This window comes from Penicillium arizonense (assembly GCF_001773325.1).
Source record: "Penicillium arizonense strain CBS 141311 chromosome Unknown PENARI_contig004, whole genome shotgun sequence".
Classification (NCBI taxonomy): domain Eukaryota; kingdom Fungi; phylum Ascomycota; class Eurotiomycetes; order Eurotiales; family Aspergillaceae; genus Penicillium; species Penicillium arizonense.
In genome coordinates, this window is record NW_019173281.1 from 141362 (window position 1) to 163992 (window position 22631).

Sequence of the window (22631 nt, forward strand, 5' to 3'; positions counted from 1 at the left end):
CTGCGCTATGTCTTTTTTTCATCTCTGGGGTTTGATTACCTGGGGCAAATTCCATGCCAGGGTCCGTTTGCTATATTTAATCAACTATCCTCCCGCAGCTATCTCTCTCTATATCCGTCACTCGCTACTGTCGTTTCATACTACTTCTGATCTTTTTTTGAGTCAATCATTTATTTTCATCCACAATGAAGTTCAACGTCCTCGCCCTCTCTGCTCTGCTGGCCTTCGCTGCCGCTGAGACTACCACCGCGGATGCCTCTACCACAACTAGCAACCCATCGGTCGAGTGTGCTAAGCAGTGTAAGTTATATACGTAAACGACCTACCTTCCAACCTTACTAACGATCTATTGTAGGTGAACCCACAGACACCTGCTGCATCGCCAAGTGCTGGAACGTTCCCTGCCCCAGCGACAACCAGGCCAACGACACCAACAGCTGTGTCGCCGCCTGCCCCCAGGGCACCGGGTCGCCCGCCGACGCCCAGAAGTACGCCAGCTGCGAGCAGTCCTGCTACAGCTCCCACTTCTGGGGTGGCCACGGACCCACGGCCACCCAGTCTACCTCGACTAGCACTGCCACCGACGCTACTGCTACCGAGACCAGCTCTGATGCGTCCACCACCGACTCTTCCAAGAGTATGTCCCCTCAGCCATATCCAAATCAACCAAGTTCCCTACTAACAAACCCATGAGCCTCAGATAATGGCAATGACTCCAGCTCCACCAATGACTCCTCGGATGGCACAGCCACTAGCTCCTCAGGCTTCTCAACCGAGACCACCAACGCCGCCGTCAAGGTTGGTGCCTCAGCCGCCGGCCTGTTCGGTCTGGTCGCTGCTGCTTTTGCTCTGTGAGCGCATACCCGTAGGTCTTGGGTCTAATGTTTTGTAATACTGCACGGGCGCAGATCACTGCCTCGGATCTGGATCGTCCGGGGTAGCTGTGGACCTGTCATTTTGTACTTTCTTCCGCCTGTAATGGTTTGAATATGGTTCTGGAGCCCTGTGAATGAAAATTGTTTTGAGATTGTCGATCTTCTTTGGATTTGGGTTTTGGTGTAGTTGCGTTGGGAACATTCTTCGGCAAATATTTCTACATCACACGATGTACTGATACATGTAGATCGATTCCCGCGTGAGTTAGCCCCCACAGGCAGGATCCAGTCAACATTTGGTCGGGGGAAAGAGTGAGTCTAGAAGAGAATTGTAATATGCACTGAGTTCGTATCGTGCAGGTGATTTGATGCAGGACGTTGTACTAAGTTCACCGCCAAAGTTTGTTTACTGCGGGGGAAATGGCAGTTTCGACGCGATGTTGCTACGCGCGACTCACCACGTAACCTCAATATCAACCACCTCCCAGATCTTCAATCCAAGCATCCCCAAAATGGACACAACAAGCCAAGAATTCCAAACGCTATACAGTGCAATGTCGGCCTTCGTCACAAAATGCATGTCAGGGCACGACCCATCCCACAATCCAGCCCATGTCCACCGGGTAGTAGCCCTAGCCGAGAAGATCCTGGCCTCAGAGCAACGTCAAAACCCAACCAAGCATTTCAACGCCGCAGAAGTCAAACTAGGCGCACTACTACACGACATCGGCGACAGAAAATACATCTCCAATCTTGAAACCGCATCCGGAACAGAAGTCGTAGACCCAACGACGATGGTGCAACATGCACTACTCGCACAAGGCGCGAGTGCAGAACTCGCAGCACGGGTACAAACAATCGTCTCGCATGTCTCCTACACAACCGAGTGCAAAGATCCATCTGTGATCAAGCGACTTATTGAAGAGGGATACGGCGAGTTGGCGATTGTGCAAGATGCAGATCGGCTTGATGCCATTGGGGCGGTTGGTATTGGGCGGTGTTTCACTTTCCTGGGTGCTGTTGGGAAGAAGTATTGTGAAGAGGGGAAGTGGGAGATGGGGAATTCGATTAAGCATTTTGGGGATAAGTTGGAGAAATTGGAGGGGATGATGAAGACTGGGACCGGGAGGGAGATGGCGAGAGTTAGGACGGAGAGGTTGAGAGTTTTTAGGGGGTGGTGGGAGGAGGAGATAGATATCTGAAGTTGATATAGAGAGCATGCTTGCAGAGTGGAATATATATTTTGACCTGACGTGTTTTTTGCTTCTTGTACGTTTAGACTTTCTAAGTTAAGTGCGAAAGTGAAATATATATTGAAATGAAGGATTTATTTTTTTGGTGCTTTGCAGCTGTTTGTTTCTTGATACACAGTGACTGTATTCCATTCTAGCCAGGGCTGTTGAAGGGTGAATAGCCCATTCCATTGCCTGAAGCAAAACGAACCTAAATCAAAAAGCCTCCCTTCTATCAAAACTGAAACGCCGAGAGCTGGAACTGAACTGGGTGCTGGATCGGGGTATTTGGGGTTGTGAATATCAAGCAGAGAACGTCAATCCGAGATAGCATATAAATCAAAGGGCCGAAAACCACCTAAGTCGTCGAAAAAGACAGTATGGGTTTATGCAAGTGTTTAGTATGTACGAGCAAAAAGCAAAAGGGTAAAAAAAAAAAGAAAAGAAAGCACCAAACTCCGATTGCGATCAGCGACGCTGCGCGAACACAATTTCTAAATCGATGCAAAAGTGTAAAATTGCCGAGTCAGACGCGGTCCCGGGCGAAGTCAAGAACCTCGCAGTCGTCTTCGAAGAAACCGTCATCGGCTTTCAATGGGGCAGAGTATTTCTTCTTCCGGCGGGTGGTGATGACAACTTCTTCGATATTGCCTGTGCTGTTTCCAAGAGTGATGAGGTTTTCCATATCTCCACCAGCTCCAAGCGAGTGTCCGTGAATAGCGGCATTCTCATCTTCGTCATCTCCATGGTCGTCACTGGAACTGTTGAAAGATCTCAGGTGTACTTTGGTCACGGGGATGTCATTTCCGAACACCCACTGTCCACTAGGCTCGCTTGCATCGCTGCTAGAAGAGAAGACGCTCAAGCCAACTCGTTGATCTGTGTGGAAAGGCTGGTATGGAGTGTTGGTCTCGATCTCTGCCTGCGAGAGGGGCTGGCAAAGTGGTCTTCCCGCACCGGTTTGGGAGCTAGCCGAAGGAAGAACAAGAGAAGCATGCACTGTAAGTTCCGGGTCAAATGTAGCAACAGGAGCCGGACCACAAGGGCTTTGAAGACTGTCAGGCAACTTGACCTGGGATTCACGGCCACCAACAACGGAGTGCGGCTGTCGGTTCTTCTGACCAGACATAGCACGCTTCAAGCGATACAGCTTGAAATATCCGCCATCCACCACTCCCAGAAAGATAAGACCCTTGGTGCAGATCCACGTCACTCGACATGGTGCAGGATCTCGAGCGAGTCCGGGAAGATGCAGGCGGTTTTCTCCTACATGTCGAAGGGTATTGACAGTACCCGTTGCAGCACCCATGGACTTGCTGAGACCGGCAGCGACAACCTTTCCACTCTTGACGCTCGCAGCAGAGGGCAACGCAAATCCGCTCATGTTAGGGAATGCGGCACCTCCAGAGGGAACACGACCCCGAACGGCAGAGAAGAAAGGCTGCGTTTTACCGCCCACCAACTTCATGGCTGCTGACAAGGGGTTGCCACCTGCTGTTTGGCCTACCTCTTCCGCCATGGGGTCAACGGCCGGCGATTTGCTGACAGAAGGTCGTGCACGCCGGAAGGGTGGCCATTGGAATGCACTCCGAGGTAGATCGAAGACGTGAATAGTGCCTTTGCGTGTAATGACTGCCAGTCGATCACCCACCGGTGCAGTCCAAATCACATCAACGATGCTCGACGTGGTCAGGCGGGCATATCTTGCAATCTGTCGCACGTTGGGATTCTGTCCAACCTGGTCATCAGCCATGAAAGCCATGGATCGGCAATACTTGAGTTGCATCAGATCCCAGACATATTGCACATCACCCTTCTTACTCGCCGTGAATAACATAAGACCATTTGGCGAAAGAGATAAGAAGCTGCAACCGTTGGGAACCTGGAAAGTTGACACGGGGTGAGTGAACACATTTCGTATATCCGAGCCATCCTCGAATCGTTTCAAGTCGATTATGGATACGGTGTCGGGTTCGATGGCCGAGGATGCTTGTGTATCGTGACCATGAGTTGGTGGAAATAGTCCATATCCCTGTGCTGGACTATCAAGCCCCTGAACTGATCGACGTGGAGAAGTGCCTCCTGGTTGCTGTGTATTCCAGTAGTTGTTCCACGCCTGCATGCCTTGGTCACCCATCCAGCGGGCGCCTCTAACAAGTTCTTGGGCCACACCTCTTGCTACTTTATCGAAGAAACTCTCCCCCTCCCCTACGTCTGTCGCGCAAGACACCGATGGGATGGTAGGAGGGCTGCGAGTTTCAAGCCCAGGAACCTTTCCTTGTATCAGATTCTGCGGCACAGTTCCGTGAATGGAGCCTCGATAAGCCGAAGACGGGGGGACATATGCCAACCACCTTCCCTGCACAGCTAAGATGGGTCTTTCGAAGACAGAGGCGCCATGAGGAGGATCATTGCGAGCACCCTCCGGATCAGTGGTGGAGCTCGAAGACGTGGAATAACGACGAGCTTCCTTGACCTGGATACCGGTCCATGTCTTGCCCAAACACTGATAGGCACTTTCGCCTAGCCCAGAAGTCAAGGCATGTCTATAGATATAGACTTCGCCACTAATACCAGATGCCAAGATGATATAAGCCCCGGCCGTGAAAAGCTTCAAGCTACCAACAGGCGGCGGTGCAAAGGAAGGCATGCCAGGAAGGCTGTCCAAACACGGCACGGGCTTGCTTGCAAAGAGAGTCGAGACGTGTTCGCCGGTCCGGAAAGAAAAAACTTCGACCCTTGTTTGGTAAAACTGAGGGGTTTCATGCGAGCGCCTGTCGCCTGAGTGGCCACGGGCTGTAGAAGGAGGGATCTCATTTGCATCCGAAGTTGCGGAAGAGATACGACCTTCTTCCTCATTTGGTGGCAACGGCCCATGAACGATGACAGCCACGTGGGGTCGAGATGATGCAAAGGGATCATTTGATGAATGACCAGACAGAATCTTGGCTTCGATTACACGGCCGTTGAGTCCAGAGATTTGTCCTACGAGCCGAGTCCGACGATCTTCGATAGCGAGGATCTCCACAGCACCATCTGTCCCAACCAGCAAGACGTTCATCCCGGTCCGCGAGGCTTTGGGGGACAGAGTAGGGAGCGTATCAAAGCTGCAGAATGAGTAATTCCCGTCGGTGAGGGGTCGGTTCTGGGCCGGATGGATATCGATCTCTGGGGCTCTGAAGAAGTGCGGTTGGGGGAGGTGAGGCAGAGGTGCGTGGTTGCTCATCGGACTCCCATAAGAATAGCTCTTTCTTCTATCCACAGACTGCTGTCGCGATTGCATACTGCTCCGGTACCCATTGCCATAACTGGATGGTTGGTTACGAGTTGGGGGGGATGCCGAGGAAGGATCACTGAAACCACCCCTCTCCTGGATGGTGGGAAAGTTGAGGGGCGATGCATTCGGAATATCTCCATCCATCAGATCGGTGGGAGGGCTCTTTCCATACGGTACTGATTGAGCCCAGGTATCCGTTCGCGAGGTGAGATCATTATCTGCAGGTTCATCGAGCGAATCGAGAGCGTCAAGAGCCGGCAACATGACGGATGGTTTTACATGATGCTCCAGGGGTGGGTCTGGGCAGGAGGATGGCTCCGCAGGCGGAGCAGATGGTTGGATGCTATGCATGGATTCTGGCGTTAACGGCGCAAGCTCAGGAACAAAACAATTACCCGATACGTACATTTCATCCGGTGGTGACTCTGTCGCTGCCTTGGCCTTGGCCTTTTTTGCCTTCTTCTTCTTCTTTCCACTAGGCTCATGCTCTGAAGTGACTCGGTTCTGATCCGGGGTGAAGGAACTATCGTCTTCAAGGGACCGGCTGTGCTGGCGGATGATATCGTCAGGCGCTGCCGGGGGCATTCAAATGATGATGCCTCGGAGGGAGGCGATAGGAGAACAACGAGGAAGACCGCTCTCAGGACCTTTACCGAGGCCTGAAAACGGGATGCAGAGTCGCGTACACGCCCTGCTTGAGGTGACTCCTGAGTACCGTACCGGACCGAGACCGGACCGGGACCTTGGGGGCACTAAAGGAGTGACTGTGGGAATCAGTCACAATGAAGGTCTGTTGCCATAACAGAATGCATACCTGTGTTGTAACTGTCTGTGATAGACAAGTAAACGAAGTAACGCGGTAACGGCGTATCTAGAGCGGGGATCACTCTAGAGACGCGGGGAAGCTTTGATAAGATAGGCGTACAGCTTGATCTCAAGCTGTGCACAAGTTGATTTTCAAAACTAAGTATGTGTATGAGAGTGCGCCGATGTGCACAAGTGTGTAAAGAGGAAGATGAGTCAAGATGGAAGATGATGTTATGGTTCGCGATAAGAGGAGGGGGAGGGGGAGGTCACCAGTTACAGGTACGGGGGCCCCGGGGGAATAAGGGGGTGCCTGAGTCAGAATCGGAGAGGGCTGATGCTGTCATTCCCTAATGGAGCATGATCGGAGTCTAGCCCTGAGCTCCCTCTTAATTCTCCCCTACATAGTTATTATCCCTCCAATCCTGTTACTACGAAGGCCCTTGTGCTTGTCAGGGCTGATGAGGGGAAGGCAAACATTGCAAATCACGATAAGGAGATTAGTCATCTTACGCCTCCACCAGGGCTGGACTGCCATCCTTTGGACCCCTTTTGCCTCTTTTCTTTGCCTTACTGAGCCCAAAATCCAAAGTGAATCCAAGGAACCGACAACAGAGGAACTGACCGAGTCCAACCGTCTCATCCCTCTTCCCTGTTTTGTGGCTGAGCGTCATCGCGGATTCAAGGTCACGGGGCATCGCGGAATGACGATCAAAAGGCAACTTGTCATTTGCTGAGACACTAGGCTTTGTTGACCATCTGATTATCTGAAAAACATGGACAAAGCGCTCAAAGGCGATTAAGTAACTGAGATGTTTTGAGATCCTTCCGGAATAATGGTACAGCGGTCCTCCCCGATGTGACGTCCATGCTGCACTTAGGTCTTCTTCTTAGCGGCCTTGGCCTTGGCCGCCTTCTTCTTGTTACTGTTGATCATCACAATTCCAATAAAGGTGCCCACCACAGCGGAGCCCAAGAGAGTGAGGATAACGGGGATGCGGATGGCCCAAACACGGGGTGGGAAGATATCATGGAGAGGGTGGCCGGGGTCGACAAAGGGCTGCAGATGTTAGTAAACATAGATGTAGTGGAGGTAAAATCACATACCATTAACAGGGTCCACGCGGTGTAGTAGAGAAAGATCGCGGTTGCGACCAAGAGCATGGCGGATCCAACGAGTTGGCCCAGCTAGACGCGGTTAGCGGGAATTAACCATTGGATGAGATGGAAGGTTTACCATTCTGATAAGGAATGAGGATCAGAAAGATCAGGGAAAGGAAAGGAATGAACGTCGATGAAACCTGAGCTTGACAAAACAACAAGGATCTCAGGAGCTCCCTCCCGCTGTCTGGCCTCTGGTCACGTGCCCGCGCGCTAGAGCTTTCTCCTGTCCTTGAATCTTTTGCAACCTCAGTCGAGATTCGCAACCACCGTCTCTCCGGTGTATCCCAATCCTTTTCCACACCCCGGAGGCTCCTCTGACACTGAGAATGTCGGAATCAGATCTTCTCCAGTCCGCGGTTCGCGTGCCCACGCCTCCCCCAGGCGTGTCTTACTCGCCAGCCGCAGCTTCTCGGAAGCGCTCCCCTCCGTCTCGTTCTCCCTCTCCGAATCGTCGACGATCGCCACCCGGTGATTCGACCAGGGATGGCACCGACGTGCCCAAACTCGACGCGGATCGTGCCCTCGACAGAGAGCGCCAGCTCGCTGAGCGCGTTCGCGAACATGAAAAGCGCGAAGCAGCACGAAAGCCCTTGAGCGAGGAGGAAAAGCAGGCCTCGGCAAAGGCAGAATATGAAAAGTTACTCAACATGCGATCGGGTGGTACTTATATCCCCCCAGCTCGACTCCGCGCGCTACAGGCGCAAATCACGGATAAGACGAGCAAGGAATACCAGCGCATGGCATGGGAGGCATTGAAGAAATCGATCAATGGTCTGATCAACAAGGTCAACGTTTCAAACATCAAGTTTATTGTGCCGGAACTTTTTGGTGAGAATTTGGTTCGGGGCCGTGGCTTGTTCTGTCGATCTATCATGAAGGCGCAGGCGGCCAGTTTGCCCTTTACCCCAATTTACGCGGCAATGGCATCAATTGTGAACACCAAGTTGCCCCAGGTTGGAGACTTACTGCTTTCACGGTTGATCGTTCAATTCCGCAAGGCTTTCAAGCGAAATGACAAGGCAGTGTGCATTTCATCCACGACATTCATCGCCCACCTCTGCAACCAGCAAGTCGCCCACGAGATGTTGGCAGCTCAGGTTTTGTTGCTACTCCTGCATAAGCCAACAGACGACAGTGTGGAGATTGCTGTGGGACTGACCCGAGAAGTTGGTCAACATTTGGAGGAAATGAACGCCCCGATCGCACTCGCCGTATTTGACCAATTCCGTAACATTTTACACGAGGCCGACATCGATAAGCGTGTGCAATACATGATTGAGGTGCTCTTCCAAGTGCGCAAGGACCGGTACAAGGACAACCCAGCGATCAAGGAGGAGTTGGATCTCGTGGAGGAGGAAGACCAGATTACCCACCGTGCCAGCCTAGACGACGAGCTGGAAACGCAAGACACTCTTAACATCTTCAAGTTCGATACTGAGTGGGAGGAGCACGAGGAGGCCTACAAGAAATTGAAGGCCGAGATCTTGGGCGAAGACAGTGACGAGGATGACGAGGATAGGTCAGATGAAAGCGAGGAGGAAGAATCAGACGCCGAAGAACAACAGATGGACATCAAGGACCAGAGTAACACTAACCTGGTTAATCTTCGACGAACCATCTATCTTACGATCATGTCCAGTATTGATTTCGAAGAATGCTGTCACAAGCTGATGAAGATCAACCTGCCGGCCGGGTTGGAGCCTGAGCTGCCATCTATGATCATTGAATGTTGCTCTCAGGAGCGGACATACTCCAAATTCTATGGTCTGATTGGAGAGCGATTCGCCAAGATCAACCGACTGTGGTCAGACTTGTTCGAGGCTGCCTTTGCCAAATACTATGATACCATCCATCGTTATGAAACAAACCGCCTCCGCAACATCGCACAATTCTTTGGCCACCTGATCAGCAACGATGCTATTGGTTGGCATGTCTTGTCGGTGATTCACCTCAATGAAGAGGAGACCACATCCAGCAGCCGTATCTTCGTCAAAATTCTCTTCCAAAACCTGGCAGAGAACCTCGGTCTGCCTGGACTACAGGCACGCTTCAGAGATGAGATTCTCCGACCAAGCTTCGAGGGTCTCTTCCCTACAGAGAATCCTCGTCACACCCGTTTCTCGGTCAACTACTTCACCAGTATCGGCATGGGTGTGTTGACAGAGGACATGCGCGAACACCTCAAAAATATCCCGCGGCCCACCGTACCAGCACTGCCTGTACGGGCATCATCTCGTTCCCTTTCACGCACCCCATCCGATCGATCCCGATCACGATCCATGTGCTCTACCTGCACAGGATCTCCACACTCCCGCCGCTCCCGGTCATATTCATACTCCCGCTCTCCTTCCAGGGACCGTGGTCGTTCCTACTCTCGCTCTATTACCCCATCTTCCCGCGGCCGAAGCTACACACCTTCCCGCTCTCGGTCCGCCGGCCGCCGTCGTGGCGCATCATACAGTCGGTCCCGGACTCCGTCAGATCGTTCCCGATCCCGGTCTGTCTCTCGCACACCGGCCAAGCGCAGCCGAGCGCGTTCATACTCGCGAAGCCCCAGTCGCAGTCGCAGCCGCAGTCGCAGCCCATACCGGTCTCGTCGCTCTGTCACCCGGTCTGTCACACCGGCAGACAAGAGCCGTCCCAAGAGGAACCGCAGCTACACCAGATCAATCTCCCGATCTGTCACACCCCCACGTCGCGGCCAAAGTCCTGGCAGAAGAAACCGAAGCTATACGCGGTCAGTTTCTCGATCTGCATCGCCTCCTCGTCGCAGACGCGACGCTTCAGCTTCTCGTTCCCCTGCTCCTAAACGCCGGGCAGAGTCACGGGGTCGGAGCTACTCTCGGACACCACCTCGCCGTAGATAAGCCGGCGGTGGTGATGTGATGGTCTATCCTGGATATTTAGGGTATTGGCTGATGGTTAATATCTCTTACTGTGTTGATAATGAAATAGCGCAATCTGGAATGGAAAAAGAATATGAGGTTGTATTTTTTTCTTATTTGATTTGGTGCAAGAACTTGCTCTATGATGTTGGTGTAGTCAATTCTTACACTTTACATCATTAAGCTATGCATGGTTCCTTGATTCTAATTCGCATCACATTTCACCTAACAAGCTCTGTACCATGAGTAGACTATGAGCATTAAATGTCCGTTGTCTAGCCTGATGCCTCTTGTGCCTCTTGTGCTTCTTGTGCTTCTCGTAATGCCTTTCGTCGGGTCGGCATGTGCCTTTCGACATTATGAAGGTACTCAATGAAAACAGCGTAATCCTCGGGCTCGTCGGGGTATTTATCGGCTTCTATAAGAATTGCAACAAGCACAGCACCCCTCAGACGGTCTTTTCGTTGCGTATTGTCATACGGCACGAGGAGTTGTTGATGTTGATATTCGAGTTCTGCAGCAAACTCACGAACCGACTGAGTATGCTTCTGGCGCATGTTTTCATAGAGGGAGGATGCCTCAAAATCGCGATCGATATTTTCAGGATCCTCATGTATCACGCGCAGACAGAATTTCACGAAATTAGACCATGGGGGAATGGTCTCGAGGCTTTCCACATGGGTTTTCCATTGTTCGTGTCGTTGTTCGGAGAGGTGGTGTACAGCACAAGTGACCTTATTTGGAGAGTATGCGAACCAGTTTGGATACTCCTCGAAGTGACTGTTCAAGCGATCAACAAAGGTATTGAGTTCACTGGTGGTGCACCCCTTGAAGGTAGGGATAATCCCACTGGGTGGTGGGGGACTGATGTTCATTTGTGCAAACTCCTGTTCATTGCTAGAGGATAACAGTGCAAGTTTCTCCTCGAGTTTGCGTTGCTTTTCGCGAGCTTTTGAGAGTTGATTCAGGAGCTCAAGACGTCTGGCAGCTGCTTCATCCACATGCTGGTCGTGCTGCTCGTTGGTGACATCTTGTGTAGGGCCAGTTTGGGCTGTACGCAATGCCGTGGAATCAGCTATGTCTCCTGAATGGGTCGACATCATTGGGAGGCCTCCCCGTAGACAGCAGGGTAATCATCGAAGTCATTTCGATATCATGTGACAAGCTATCAAGCCCCACATATTGCCTCGACAATATCAGATGCAGAAGTAACTAGATATATATTCTCATGTGCTAGGTCCAAAAGAATGGATGCAACGATATGGTTTGGTCGGTACTTACTCCAAATAACCAATTCTAAATACATTCTCTGGAGAAGTTGACGAGGACTAGGAGACCTCAGTTCACGGCTTTGTCTAATGGTAAAGAGTTCTATTTACGGTATAAAATCGAGCAGTACCCCTTCGTGCCGTCTATAAAACAAGTTCCTCCCCAGCCGGATCGCTATACCGAGGCCTTTTGCGTCCACGGGCCTTCTTGGTTTTCTGCTTGCCACTTTGAACTTGCGATTCAGGATTTGGACGTGACATACGCCAGAGAAGGCTGCGGTTGGGTGGTACGTGGGGAGCACCAATGTTTGCTCTGGCAGACCTTTTGCGCAGCATGTTCCGCCGTTTGCGCAATACCCTTTGTCTTGCTGGTAGGCGATCTTCGATCCTGCGAAGGTGGCCCATATAATCCATATATGACATGGTGTCGTCGGGGTAGTACTTGGCATCTTCATCGCGAATTGACCTGAGGACTTTACGCCCTAAGAACTCTTTCCGAAATTCATCATCATTCCGAGGTGGGTGCTCCAGTCGAAACCAAAAGGCGTCGATCCGGAAGAAGAAATCGAGAACCGTTTCGGAAGGTCTTTGTCTCATGCCATAAAATGCCTTCGAAGCATCAAGATACCGTTGGGTATCAGATCGAGTATCGACCAGGCTCCGGCACCATTTCTCGAAGGCCGTCCATGAGGTTGTCGTGCATCCTCTCTCATGGATAGACCATTTGTACAGTAGATCAGAGGACAAATGTGAAGCTGCTGCGAGAATTTTGTGTGGAGGGTACGAGAACCACATTGAATATGCCTTGAAATAGGTGGACAACTCGAAGAGCCAGTCTTCGAATTCCCGGCTGCTATGCCCATGGTAGGTCTTAATATCCAAATCGGGAGGTCTATCATATTCCGAGATGTGTTGCCGCGCCGTCTCATCTTCAATGGTATTTCCAGCTAGTGGAATTTCGTATGAATGTGGTACAGGAAGTTCCTGGTGGCGTTCATTGTGGCGCAACTTTGGGGGTTGAAGCGCCGGCGTCGCGTCCAATTCAGCGACCTCTGGTTTCACATCCTCCTGGGGGGTTGCAGACCCGCGTGAGACAGTGAATGGCCCCATGAGCTGAAGAGCAGCCGTTTGTGATGGGGTTCGAGGCATTGGAAGTGTGAGGATAAAGGGAAAGCGATCTGACCTAGCGAGAGATCTGATCTACCACCTGGTCATGTGATGATGAGTCCCCATAGAAGTATAAAGTGGAAGGCCAGCGTAGAAAGGTATATGTATTCGCACATTTAGTGATCTGTATCTACTACACCTCCCCGGCCTCCCAAACACATCTCTCACAAAGACAAGTACCACCCAAGGCACCAGAAGCCCATTCCCTCCTCTTCTGCACCGGCAACCCAATATCACAATAATGATTCCAAATCTCACTATCCTTAGCAATACCCCCCGGCTTAAGCTCCTTAATCTCGCTTCCACGCGACCAAACAGCTGTCTCATCATCTCGTCGCGCACGGAAGGTAATCTCACCACCCCATTCCCAGCACACATTAGGATCACACGAGTGGTTCGCAAGACACCACAATGGATGCACAGCACAAAGCTCAGGGCCACCATCCCAAGTAGATAACCGGCCGGACGCGGTTCCGCGGAACTTAGCATACAGCGTATTGAGAATCCAGGTATCGTAACGGTGAAGGTTGGCATAGGGGTCGATTTCCATTTCCTCCAGGAAGCGAGTTGGCTGCAGGATATTGAGTTGGAAGGAGAAGGGGAGGGTAGCAGTACCATCGGATTTAGGTGTTGATTCCTTTTCTGCTGCAATAGTGTTGATATCGAAGTCGTGGAAATCACCCCAGATGTATTTCACTTCGGGCATTTCGAGGGCATGCTTGTCCTGTGTAGCAGACATGGCGAGGGCTCGACCAAGGAGCAGGAGGTACAGGTAATCCGCCTTATCCTTTGGATCAGGAATATCCTTACCGATAGATTCGAGACCGTCTTCCAGACCGCAGATTGCACCGTGGTAGACGTTCTGTGCTCTATCATGGCAGGCTTGGCTACAGAATATTGTGTCTGCACATCCGCCTTCACAGGCGACCGGGGGTTCAGCAGCTGATAGTTCAGGCAGAGGTGCATTGCAAGCATCGCAGAGGTCATCGTGGAGACGGTTGGTAGCAGTGAGGAGAGATGATTCACGGAGAATGATCTCATCAGGAGCGATATCTTCTTTGGCAAAGAGACCGAGCTGCACGGAGACTTCCATGCTTGAGTCATCCTTCGTATCATGCAGAACAGGCAAAGCCACAGCACGGACCTCACACTTGGGCGCAATAACCGCCAGCCTATCATTGAGCAGGTTGAGTGTCTCCGGTGCGCGGCGATCAGGCTCATGTACATTCCAAGGGTAAAGCACGCGGTGAGCGAAACCCTGCGCGGGGAGAACACTGGGATCAATAGATTCCAGATCAGTATCAGAGCCAGTGCGCGATTGATAGATCTGCTTGATGCGATCCATCTGCTCGGTTAGGGTAATAACTGACGCAGCAGCAGACTTCTTTTCACGTAGCAGCCCCAGCCCGCGCACGCCAAATTCAAACGCATCGCGGTAGCAACCGCAGCGGACGAGACTTCGCACTAGGAGTACGTATACCTGGTCAATCAGGGCATCGTACTCCTCTTCAGTGACAGGGATTGTATCTTCATCCTCGTCTTCGTCATCAGATTCATCAGTTTCCTCCGGGGCTGGTGCCGAAGGATCGATCTTCTTCTTTGCGTGGAATTCAAATCCATCTGGATCAATCACTGATTCTAGTAGTGATAGTGCTCGGTAGGCGTCTGCAGCTGCCAGATCGGGGAAGCCTAGCTTTTCATAGATGAGGCCTCGCTCGAGGTGGATGTGTGGGTTGTGCGGGTCTGCATAGAGTTTTGTTGTCACCGCATTGCGAGCCTCCAAAAATTGTGAGGCAGACATATTTTGGTCGACTTTGCAGTGAAGCAGACGGTCGAGTCCGTTTTATATTGCGTGATTGAGGAGGTATATGTTCAATTTCCAGGCTTGAAATCAGACTAAGCACTGAATATGCAGACCAAGCAGATACCAGACCAAAGCAATTGCTCTAAATCATCGACCCAGTAAGTGTTCAAGTAAATGTCTGCCCCTCTGTAGTTCCAGTGCGGGCAGATTTTCTTATCGTGAAATTTCTACGATAAGGGTCACGTGGTCGTATACAATATACACCTTAGGCCAATTTATTCCTGACAGAAACAAATAAAAGATATGAATGAAGTTCATGCCTAGTCATTCGACTAGGAAACAGAAGGGAAACAGTTGCGCCATCTTTTGCAAATGCAGATCCAGCTCACATCACCTACAAAATATCAGCACTGACAACATACGAACAGCCTGGGAATATTGTGCTCACCGAACAATTATCATCCAAAACAACGGTTGTATCCCCATCGGACGCACCTAGACCCTCCATTCCTCCAAGGCCGCCTTGTCGACCCCGTAGAGTAGCAGCCAGGCGAGCAAGCATGCTCCGCTGTATAGACAGTTAGAACGGACAGAACATTCAGTAGAATCATTGAAAACATACAGTAATGTAGGCCTCACTCATACCTCCACGACGTTCCACATCATTTTCGCTCATGATACGATAACTATCGTGGATTCGCTTGCGGCTTTCCAGACCACCGGTATGAGTAACTCCAGGTCTGTTACCTCTGAAGTCAGGATCAAGGATATTGATACCGAGACTAGCATCGGATTGAGCGGTGCGGTCTGACGAGAAGATCTTGATGGTATTATCAATTCCTGAAGCGGCAATCATCGGTTCGTACGGGTGGCCTGTAAATGTTAATCCTCATATTCAGTACATATAGAGAGAGACATACCTTGCACAACGTTGACAACCTCACTGTCACCTTCCAGGATATTGACCAGGTGTGACGTTTTGCGATCCCATATAAAGATATGTCCCGAATCGCTACCACTGACCACATACTCATCATTCAACCCGAAATAGTTGACATCCTTGACAGTCTTGATGTTACAATGGCCTCGATAGCTTCGCATGTGAGACGAGCAAGGTGTGTTGAGCTCAACTTTTTCTTGCCGGGATCTGCGAAGGGCATATCTTCGAGTAGTGGTCTCGTCGTCGTCGTCATCATCACTGCCATCGCCATGTTCATCTTCGTCCGACGAGCCCAGGGCCCAGCCGTCCTCGCCTTCATCACTCGAGCCTGCTTCGTTGTCATCACTGTCACTCTGACTTGCATCGGAGTCTGTATCGGGGGCGGCTTGATCGGCTTGGTGTGAAGAACCCGCTCTCACCAACTCAATTTGCCGAATATTTTGCTCTTCCACATTAGGGTCGATATCATCTTGATCTCTCTCCTGCTCCGAGTCACTCTCCGAATCGTCTGTCGTGGTATGTAATCCACCAAACGCATTGTTCACGAAAGTGTAGTTCACTCCACTACCAGCCTCCATCAAGATCCCTCTGCCCACACGGAGAAGCCAAAACCTCTTCGCCGAAGCACGATCAAGAGAGCGGACTTGTGAGGAAGGATTTGAGACCCGACGCCTGTCAAATCGAGCTGCCGAACCCCCAAGATCTTCCAAGGGCAATTTGACGGCGTTTCCAAAGGCAGTGACGGCAGCCCGTTGACTCTGGAACAGAAAGCGGGTACTATTATGCTCAAATCGTGAAGCGTCCACATTCACAATAGGTGTATCGCTCGCTAATTCGAGGATGTAAGGGATCAGCACACTGTCGATAGCATCGTCCCCGGACTCGTCCGGGATTGGATACCGGTCATGAACTCGCCCTCGTCGAGGGCCACTGCCACGACGGAAGCCTTCCAACAGCCGGGGTCTGCCACCCTGCAGCCAGAGAAGGATCGCCCGAAGGAAATCGTAGCAGAATTGAGATTTTCGATCAATATGTGTCTCCTCGCCTGGCGCAGGCCGAATCATTCCAATGTTGAGCTCAGGAGATGGATCTATCTCTCCTAATTCTTGAGCGAGGTTGCCAGCAGCCTGGACAAATCTCCAGGATGACTCGCGGTTTCGGCGGAGAGACTGTTGGAAGGCAACGATCTCGCTAGTCGGATTCAGAGGATAGCTCCATTCGCGCATGACATTCTCCATCTTTAGAAGGCATGTAGTAGCAGTTTGTGAAGCGGAAAAGAAAGCATCCGAGTAACGGTCAGGCTCAGCGTCGGCAGAGTCTGTGGCCTCCCGTGCAGTTGCTTCCAAGGAGAATAGAGTCTTCCGAAGTTTTACCAACCCCTTTGCGATCTCCATGCTCAATCGCTGAGCATCACTCAACACGGAATACCGAGCCCGCTCGAGTATATCCCCCGGGGTCTCGGGGACACTATCCGAAAACGATGGGAAAGGAACATCTTCAGCTTCGCCATTCTCATATTGAATCCTAAACGTATCTGGCTCGCCCGACCGGCGACGCGACTGATGCCGACCGCCGCTCCCCTGAGACTCAGGCGTTGCAGGCTTCTGGCGCTTTCGCTTGCGACTTCGTGAGCTCCGACGAGCCCGTCCATTTTTGCCTTTGATTGATTTCTCGTCCTTCATTTCTGCGGCGTCTGGACTGCGGATCAAATCGAAACTGTAGATGTGATCTCCGGACCAACTGACAATCATCTCATTTGGGTTTGCATCACTGATTTTACACGCCGTGATGTGCCCGTCATCGAGATGTCTCATGCGACGTTTGCCGCCCGGTGCAAATCTCCGCACACATCGCGTCGCCTTGCCCATTTCCTCGTCATCGATACCGACAGCACCCCTCTCGGCATAGGTGTCTCGGCCAAGCATCCGTCTGTCATGTAAGAAACAGTGCAGGTGAGCACCACCCAGAGCGATGTAATGAGGTTGACTAGGGGAGCAGGAAATCGTGTTGAGATCCAAGCTGTATGGCTTGTAGGAGATGAGAGGAGGCGGCACGTTAGAGTCGTCATGGTTCAAACCCGGTCGGTATGCCATGAAGCCCTGGCCACCCCGTGGCGGAGGATATGCACTAGAAGGAAGCCGCAAATCCCACTGTCGGACCTCGCCATCCTCAGAACAAGTGAGGAAAAGATACGGCGAAGACTCCGTAACAATGCGCTTCACGCGATCGGCATGACTCCGATAAACCCTGGCATTGGTATTGCCATCACTTAGATACCGCGCGCCACTGAAGAATTCAATGAAGCGCCGACTTCGAGCAGAGGCCTCAAATGCGGAGGTGGCGGCAGTATTTCTGCTTCCGCTGGAGTATTCAATATCGAAAACGCGCACTTGCGAATCACCGGCGCATGTAATCACAGTCCCATCATTCGATTGTGGCATAAACTTTACCGAGAAGATGTTGGCCTTATGTCCGGTGAAGACGGTAGTATTAAGCGCAAATGGAGCATTCGAGGATTCGGGTTGGTATGAATAGATATTGAGATACTGATCATCTGAGCCGGATGCTAGGAGCTGGCCAGATCGCGACCAACTGAAGCTGTTAGTACGTAACACAACCTGGGATAAGCTAGCTGAACACACCTGAGAGCATTGACACATCCTGTATGTCCACCGAGCTCATTCACAATGTCGAGATCATTGACCCATTCCTTTGAGCCGTAAATTCCCCGAAGCCCGGAATATGCTGATCGCTCCCCGCATTCCCTGCGCCAAAGGCGATCGTACAGCGAGTCTTTCATGATGATGAAAAAGACAAGATTGGTTAGGTATGATCGACCATCATGAGCGGAAGTGGGGACCTCTTTGGTTACAGTGAACGGAGCTGTATATGACGTCAGGGGACGATATTCACATCAAGGGTAAGTGAAAATGTGAAGAGATGAAGATGAAGATGATGAGAAGAAAGAGAAGAGAAGAGAGCAGAACACGAACAAGAACCGGTGGAGCTTGTACTGAGCGTCATCCGGGGTCTGGATTGACGCTGACTCAGCATTTGTATGGCCTCACAATAGATGAGACACGCGACAGACATACGTCAAGTCTTAAGACTTCAACACTCTACGACAACATAGATGCTTACATTACAAGAATCCTCTTCTCCAAGCTCGAGCCACTGGCCCAAAGAGTGATGAAATGAAAACAGTCCACGGATGGAGAGTGCTAAAAATTACGCCTGTCAATGACCCGAAAGCCACTGAACGAACTGGTCCGCCGCGCAGTGCAATGCAGGGGCCAATCTGTGGTGAGCCGCCTTGATCAACCCACCCAAACGATTTGAAGTATGAAGAAGAAAGAGAGAAAAAAAAAAGAGGAAGATAAGTGAGGAGAGCGAGTATATATAGTCGTGTAGGGGGCGCTAGTCCAAGACGCTAGACGGAAATGTCGAACGGTGATTGGAGGAACTGTACGGTACTTCGCTATGTATTTTAGAATGTTCCCTACAGATAGAGAGAAAGCACTTGTACAGTGGTCCTTATTTCCGTTTCACACATTACGTTGCGAATTACAGGATGCTCATCGGCACGGTAAAGCTAACTTCTCCACACCCCAACTCGGGGAGCTCTTATCTCTCTCGGAGATCCTGCAAGTCGTGTCGCAAGAAGACTAACGGAATCTCTCTCCGAGCGCACCACCTCTGCCTCGAGTGTTCGCATTACGCGAATCTCTTGTGTCATGAGCTGTACCAATTCTCCCAGATTCAGGATCACCCTCGTAAGGGCAGCTCCTTCCAGTTGCTCCACTTGGCCGAAGCCCAGGATGTCAAGGGTTTCTAAATGGCGCGCACAGAGCTCCAGTTTGAGATTCAACTCACGTAGTGACTCCTTCCAGCTGCGTGGTAAGGGGTCAATGAAGACACCGGCATCACTCTTGTTCACTTCACGGTTCTGGCGAATGAACTCGGCGTGGTCAATCCAATCCTCAAACGATTTGACAGCACAGGAGTATTTCCCACTTCCTTCAACAGCAACCATATCGGAAACTTCTTGTATAACCTGTGATAGAATTTGAATTTGCTCAGAAAAGTCATGTGGACCAAGATGCTCCTGGCAATTAGAAAGCCAAAGACCAAGAGCCTGTGCATTAAGGTCACACTGCCGTCGCGTTTCATCTGCTATCAACGACCGGTATTGACCAGCTACTTCGTCGTACTTCTTGCGTAGATGGGTCTCCGAAGCAGACATCCACTCAGCCTGCCTCTGTAACGAACTGGAATGGAACAAGCTTAGTTGAAGGAGTTCAGTCTGTAGAGCTGTAATGTCCGGCCACGACGCAGGAATCAATAGATTTCCTGTGTCGATTGCATCCGCAACAGGCGTCGGAGGCTTGGATGATTTCTGGGGGGAGTAGTGTTGCTGGTATGTGGAAAATTGGGCTCGTGACTTTTGAGGAGATGGCGGCACTGGCTCGATCTTTGTAGTTGGCACCATCTGACTCCGATGCCGGGTATGGCCTCTCACCGTAGGTCGTGGCTGGGTAGCGCTGACAGGCTGTCTAAGGGAAGAGGAGCGGGTTGGTCGTGGCGGGGGTGGCATGTCGCTCCTTTTAGGCGAGGGAGGTCTTCTGGATGGAGGAGGCTGGACTGGAGCTCTGATTGGCGGTTTTCGGGGTGACGGGGGTGTGGCCGAGCTCTTTGATGGGACAATAGGTTTCGCGGGCATCTTCAAGGCAGGTCGCATGAGGCTTTGTCGGCGGTTGAGTAATGTCGTAGGCTTCGCGGCCGAGGAGTCTGGTTGTCCTATTTTCTTGTCTGGGGATCTATCTCGTCTTGTCGGCGAAGGATCCCCGCGTGGGAGCTTGCTGGGCTGAAGCCGCTGACCGGTTGGACGGTCTGTCAGGGTCCTGCGCTGAGGGAGCTGAGTCCTCCCACGGGCTCCATTGTCTTTCGGGGCCTCGACCTGCGAGGAGTTCGATGGTGAGCCGCTCTTCTCATTCTCAGCCGTTTCTCTTCCAGCGATGGGTAAAGGTTTCGTGGTAGGTCGTGCTATAATGGAGGTCTGCGCAATTAGTATGGTTTCATAGGTATCGGTGGTTTGGGAGTACACATGGGAGTCCTCCACTGACCTGTTTACGTGGCTCGCGCAGCGAGGCTGAGCGTGTAGGAATAGGCATCGTCAAGTCATAAAGGCATCGCTGGAGTGTTGTTTGTTTAGGGATCGAGTGAATCTTGGTCGTGATCTCCCTGGTCCGTGCGCAACTTTACTCTGAGGGCTGGCGATGTTCAATTCAAAAACAACAAAGAAAAGAACCATGGATAAGCTGCCAGGTCTGTTAAATTATCTCTCGCAAGCCTTATAGTTGGTCACAGCTAGTATAAGGTCTTATCGGTTGCTTTTCTTCGGCTTATTCATCCCAGCTTTTCTTTAGCTGGATTCCAAATATGCTCAAGTATACTTAAAACGATGGGTAATTGGAAAATCTCATTCTATATCGTAGCCTACCAAAAACAGCCAAGTATGACAAAATCACTTTTGGTACCTTACAGACTTCCACGACGGGGGAAGGAGACTCCGTCAATTGCTGGGTGATCGGTGAACCAGCTGACCCTCTCACCTGCACCCTGGTTGACCAGAGCAGAGGGTAGGCTGCTACCCTCATCAAGGTCAAAGATCTGCTTGAGAATCTCCTTCTTGCCTGCACCAGTAGCGACAAAGGCAATGTTGACGGCGTGCGTCACAACAGGCAGAGTAAGGGTAATACGCTTGGGAGGAGGCTTGGGCGAGTTGCTCTCGGCAGCAACCCAGGCGTCCTTCTCACGGAGCAGCTCATGACCAGGGAAGAGCGAGCAGGTGTGGCCATCGGGACCGCAGCCGAGCAGAATGAGGTCGAACACTGGCAGTTTGACGCTATCCTTGGCGGCGAATTCGCGCATCAGATCCTCCTGGTAGAGGTCGGCCAGCTCCTGGGGGTCGTCGTCGTGGACGTGCTTCTCGTCGATGGGGTGGATGACCGGAGTACCGAGCTCCGCGGGGATCTTTGCGATGAGCTCATCCTTCAGGAGGCGGTAGTTGCTCTCTTCATCGTCGAGAGGTACAGCACGCTCATCAGCGAAGAAGATGTGCCACTTGTCGAACTGAGGAGTGTCTTCGGGGGTGCCATTGCTGGGGGCAAGAAGGGCTTTAGCCAGGTTGGCGGGGAGGGAACCACCAGAAACAGCGAGGCGGAAGCTATGGTGACGGTTCAGGGCGGTATTTTGGGCACGGAGGACATAGACGCGCAATTGCTGAGCCAACGCATCAGAGTTGGGAAAGCTGAAGAGGTTGGGGTGTGCGGTGGCCATGAGGGGCAATGGTGGGGTGATCAGAACAAAGTGAGAGTGACACAATAGAAGTGACGATCTCGATATTGAATGAAATTAGAGATTGGACCCGATGATTGGTAGTTGTATGTATGATTGGATAGTTGTATGATGCAGAGGGAAAGCTAAGAGAGAGAAAAGCCAAGAGCCGGATGAAGAGGTATGACGTTGCGAGTGTGTATCCGCCGCCTCCATTTGCGGGTTTGCGAGTCTCCATCACTATCTGTGTATCGCCACACCTTATTCGACCTCATCGTGCTTGTGTATACTGGTGCACACTGGTTGTGTCTGCACTGTCTACGTATTTCTCCCCTAATTGGGCCTACTGCATAACCGGATCTTAGTTATGACGGCATTGTGCATATACTCAAGGGAGAAGCGACCGTTGACAGAACGGTTGAATGATCTTCGGAAGTGTTGGAGATCATGGGAGATCATTCAAAGACTTGATATATACAGTGGAACACATCCATGTCGTCAAAATCTGTGAATTTCCATGGGTAGGGTAAAGGAGGAGCCTGGGGAGATGCTTAGCGCCAACACCCATGCGCATGAGGGGGATCAGGCAGACGGATCTTCAGGTTATAAAGTGCGTGGAGTCCCTAGTCCCTAGGGCTCCTTAGTTTCTCAAATCTCTAAATTGCGTTCAACCTTGAAAGGGGGGCGGGCTATCATCAAGTCCTATAAAATATGACCCTTGGCCTTGTCTTCTTCTTCCAAACATGACTTCTCCTCTTCAGATTTCGTCTCTCCCACGGCCCTCAGGCCCTACCTCTCCCCCAGTTCTCGATGTCGTCAGGTGTAGCAGGTGTCAACAATCTCTCAGCCTGGCGGGTCACTCGGGCTCCGCTGTTCAGT

General features: G+C 51.4%; 10 protein-coding genes across 10 annotated transcripts; 3 read left to right on the top strand and 7 right to left on the bottom strand.

The window, feature by feature from the left end:
- Window positions 1-185: 185 nt before the first annotated feature.
- PENARI_c004G08722 (uncharacterized protein) lies at window positions 186-855 on the top strand (the record flags this gene model as incomplete). Its single annotated transcript, XM_022629301.1, has 3 exons — window positions 186-300; window positions 356-637; window positions 701-855. The coding sequence occupies 3 exons, from the start codon at window positions 186-188 to the stop codon at window positions 853-855; spliced, it is 552 nt and encodes a 183-aa protein (XP_022491078.1).
- A 532-nt stretch (window positions 856-1387) lies between these two features.
- On the top strand, window positions 1388-2077 carry PENARI_c004G04959 (HD domain-containing protein; the record flags this gene model as incomplete). Its single annotated transcript, XM_022629115.1, has 1 exon — window positions 1388-2077. One exon carries the CDS (start codon window positions 1388-1390, stop codon window positions 2075-2077), a length of 690 nt encoding a protein of 229 aa, XP_022490692.1.
- A 556-nt stretch (window positions 2078-2633) lies between these two features.
- PENARI_c004G01633 (uncharacterized protein) lies at window positions 2634-5969 on the bottom strand (the record flags this gene model as incomplete). Its single annotated transcript, XM_022628948.1, has 1 exon — window positions 2634-5969. One exon carries the CDS (start codon window positions 5967-5969, stop codon window positions 2634-2636), a length of 3336 nt encoding a protein of 1111 aa, XP_022491206.1.
- Window positions 5970-7678: 1709 nt separating this feature from the next.
- PENARI_c004G10524 (pre-mRNA-splicing factor CWC22) lies at window positions 7679-10238 on the top strand (the record flags this gene model as incomplete). The annotated part of the gene is made up of 2 exons (XM_022629402.1): window positions 7679-9571; window positions 9651-10238. The coding sequence occupies 2 exons, from the start codon at window positions 7679-7681 to the stop codon at window positions 10236-10238; spliced, it is 2481 nt and encodes an 826-aa protein (XP_022490891.1).
- Window positions 10239-10512: 274 nt separating this feature from the next.
- On the bottom strand, window positions 10513-11337 carry PENARI_c004G03847 (uncharacterized protein; the record flags this gene model as incomplete). The annotated part of the gene is made up of 1 exon (XM_022629060.1): window positions 10513-11337. One exon carries the CDS (start codon window positions 11335-11337, stop codon window positions 10513-10515), a length of 825 nt encoding a protein of 274 aa, XP_022491084.1.
- Window positions 11338-11649: 312 nt separating this feature from the next.
- Window positions 11650-12654, bottom strand: PENARI_c004G00313 (uncharacterized protein; the record flags this gene model as incomplete). The annotated part of the gene is made up of 1 exon (XM_022628880.1): window positions 11650-12654. The coding sequence occupies one exon, from the start codon at window positions 12652-12654 to the stop codon at window positions 11650-11652; it is 1005 nt and encodes a 334-aa protein (XP_022490673.1).
- A 134-nt stretch (window positions 12655-12788) lies between these two features.
- Window positions 12789-14473, bottom strand: PENARI_c004G05936 (putative MYND domain protein; the record flags this gene model as incomplete). The annotated part of the gene is made up of 2 exons (XM_022629167.1): window positions 12789-12796; window positions 12841-14473. 2 exons carry the CDS (start codon window positions 14471-14473, stop codon window positions 12789-12791), a joined length of 1641 nt encoding a protein of 546 aa, XP_022491143.1.
- Window positions 14474-14861: 388 nt separating this feature from the next.
- PENARI_c004G01288 (WD repeat-containing protein) lies at window positions 14862-18216 on the bottom strand (the record flags this gene model as incomplete). The annotated part of the gene is made up of 5 exons (XM_022628929.1): window positions 14862-14870; window positions 14925-15044; window positions 15099-15349; window positions 15397-18008; window positions 18059-18216. 5 exons carry the CDS (start codon window positions 18214-18216, stop codon window positions 14862-14864), a joined length of 3150 nt encoding a protein of 1049 aa, XP_022491253.1.
- An 824-nt stretch (window positions 18217-19040) lies between these two features.
- Window positions 19041-20587, bottom strand: PENARI_c004G06889 (uncharacterized protein; the record flags this gene model as incomplete). Its single annotated transcript, XM_022629212.1, has 3 exons — window positions 19041-19046; window positions 19108-20472; window positions 20540-20587. 3 exons carry the CDS (start codon window positions 20585-20587, stop codon window positions 19041-19043), a joined length of 1419 nt encoding a protein of 472 aa, XP_022491266.1.
- A 367-nt stretch (window positions 20588-20954) lies between these two features.
- Window positions 20955-21755, bottom strand: PENARI_c004G03986 (6-phosphogluconolactonase; the record flags this gene model as incomplete). Its single annotated transcript, XM_022629065.1, has 1 exon — window positions 20955-21755. The coding sequence occupies one exon, from the start codon at window positions 21753-21755 to the stop codon at window positions 20955-20957; it is 801 nt and encodes a 266-aa protein (XP_022490799.1).
- Window positions 21756-22631: the final 876 nt, after the last annotated feature.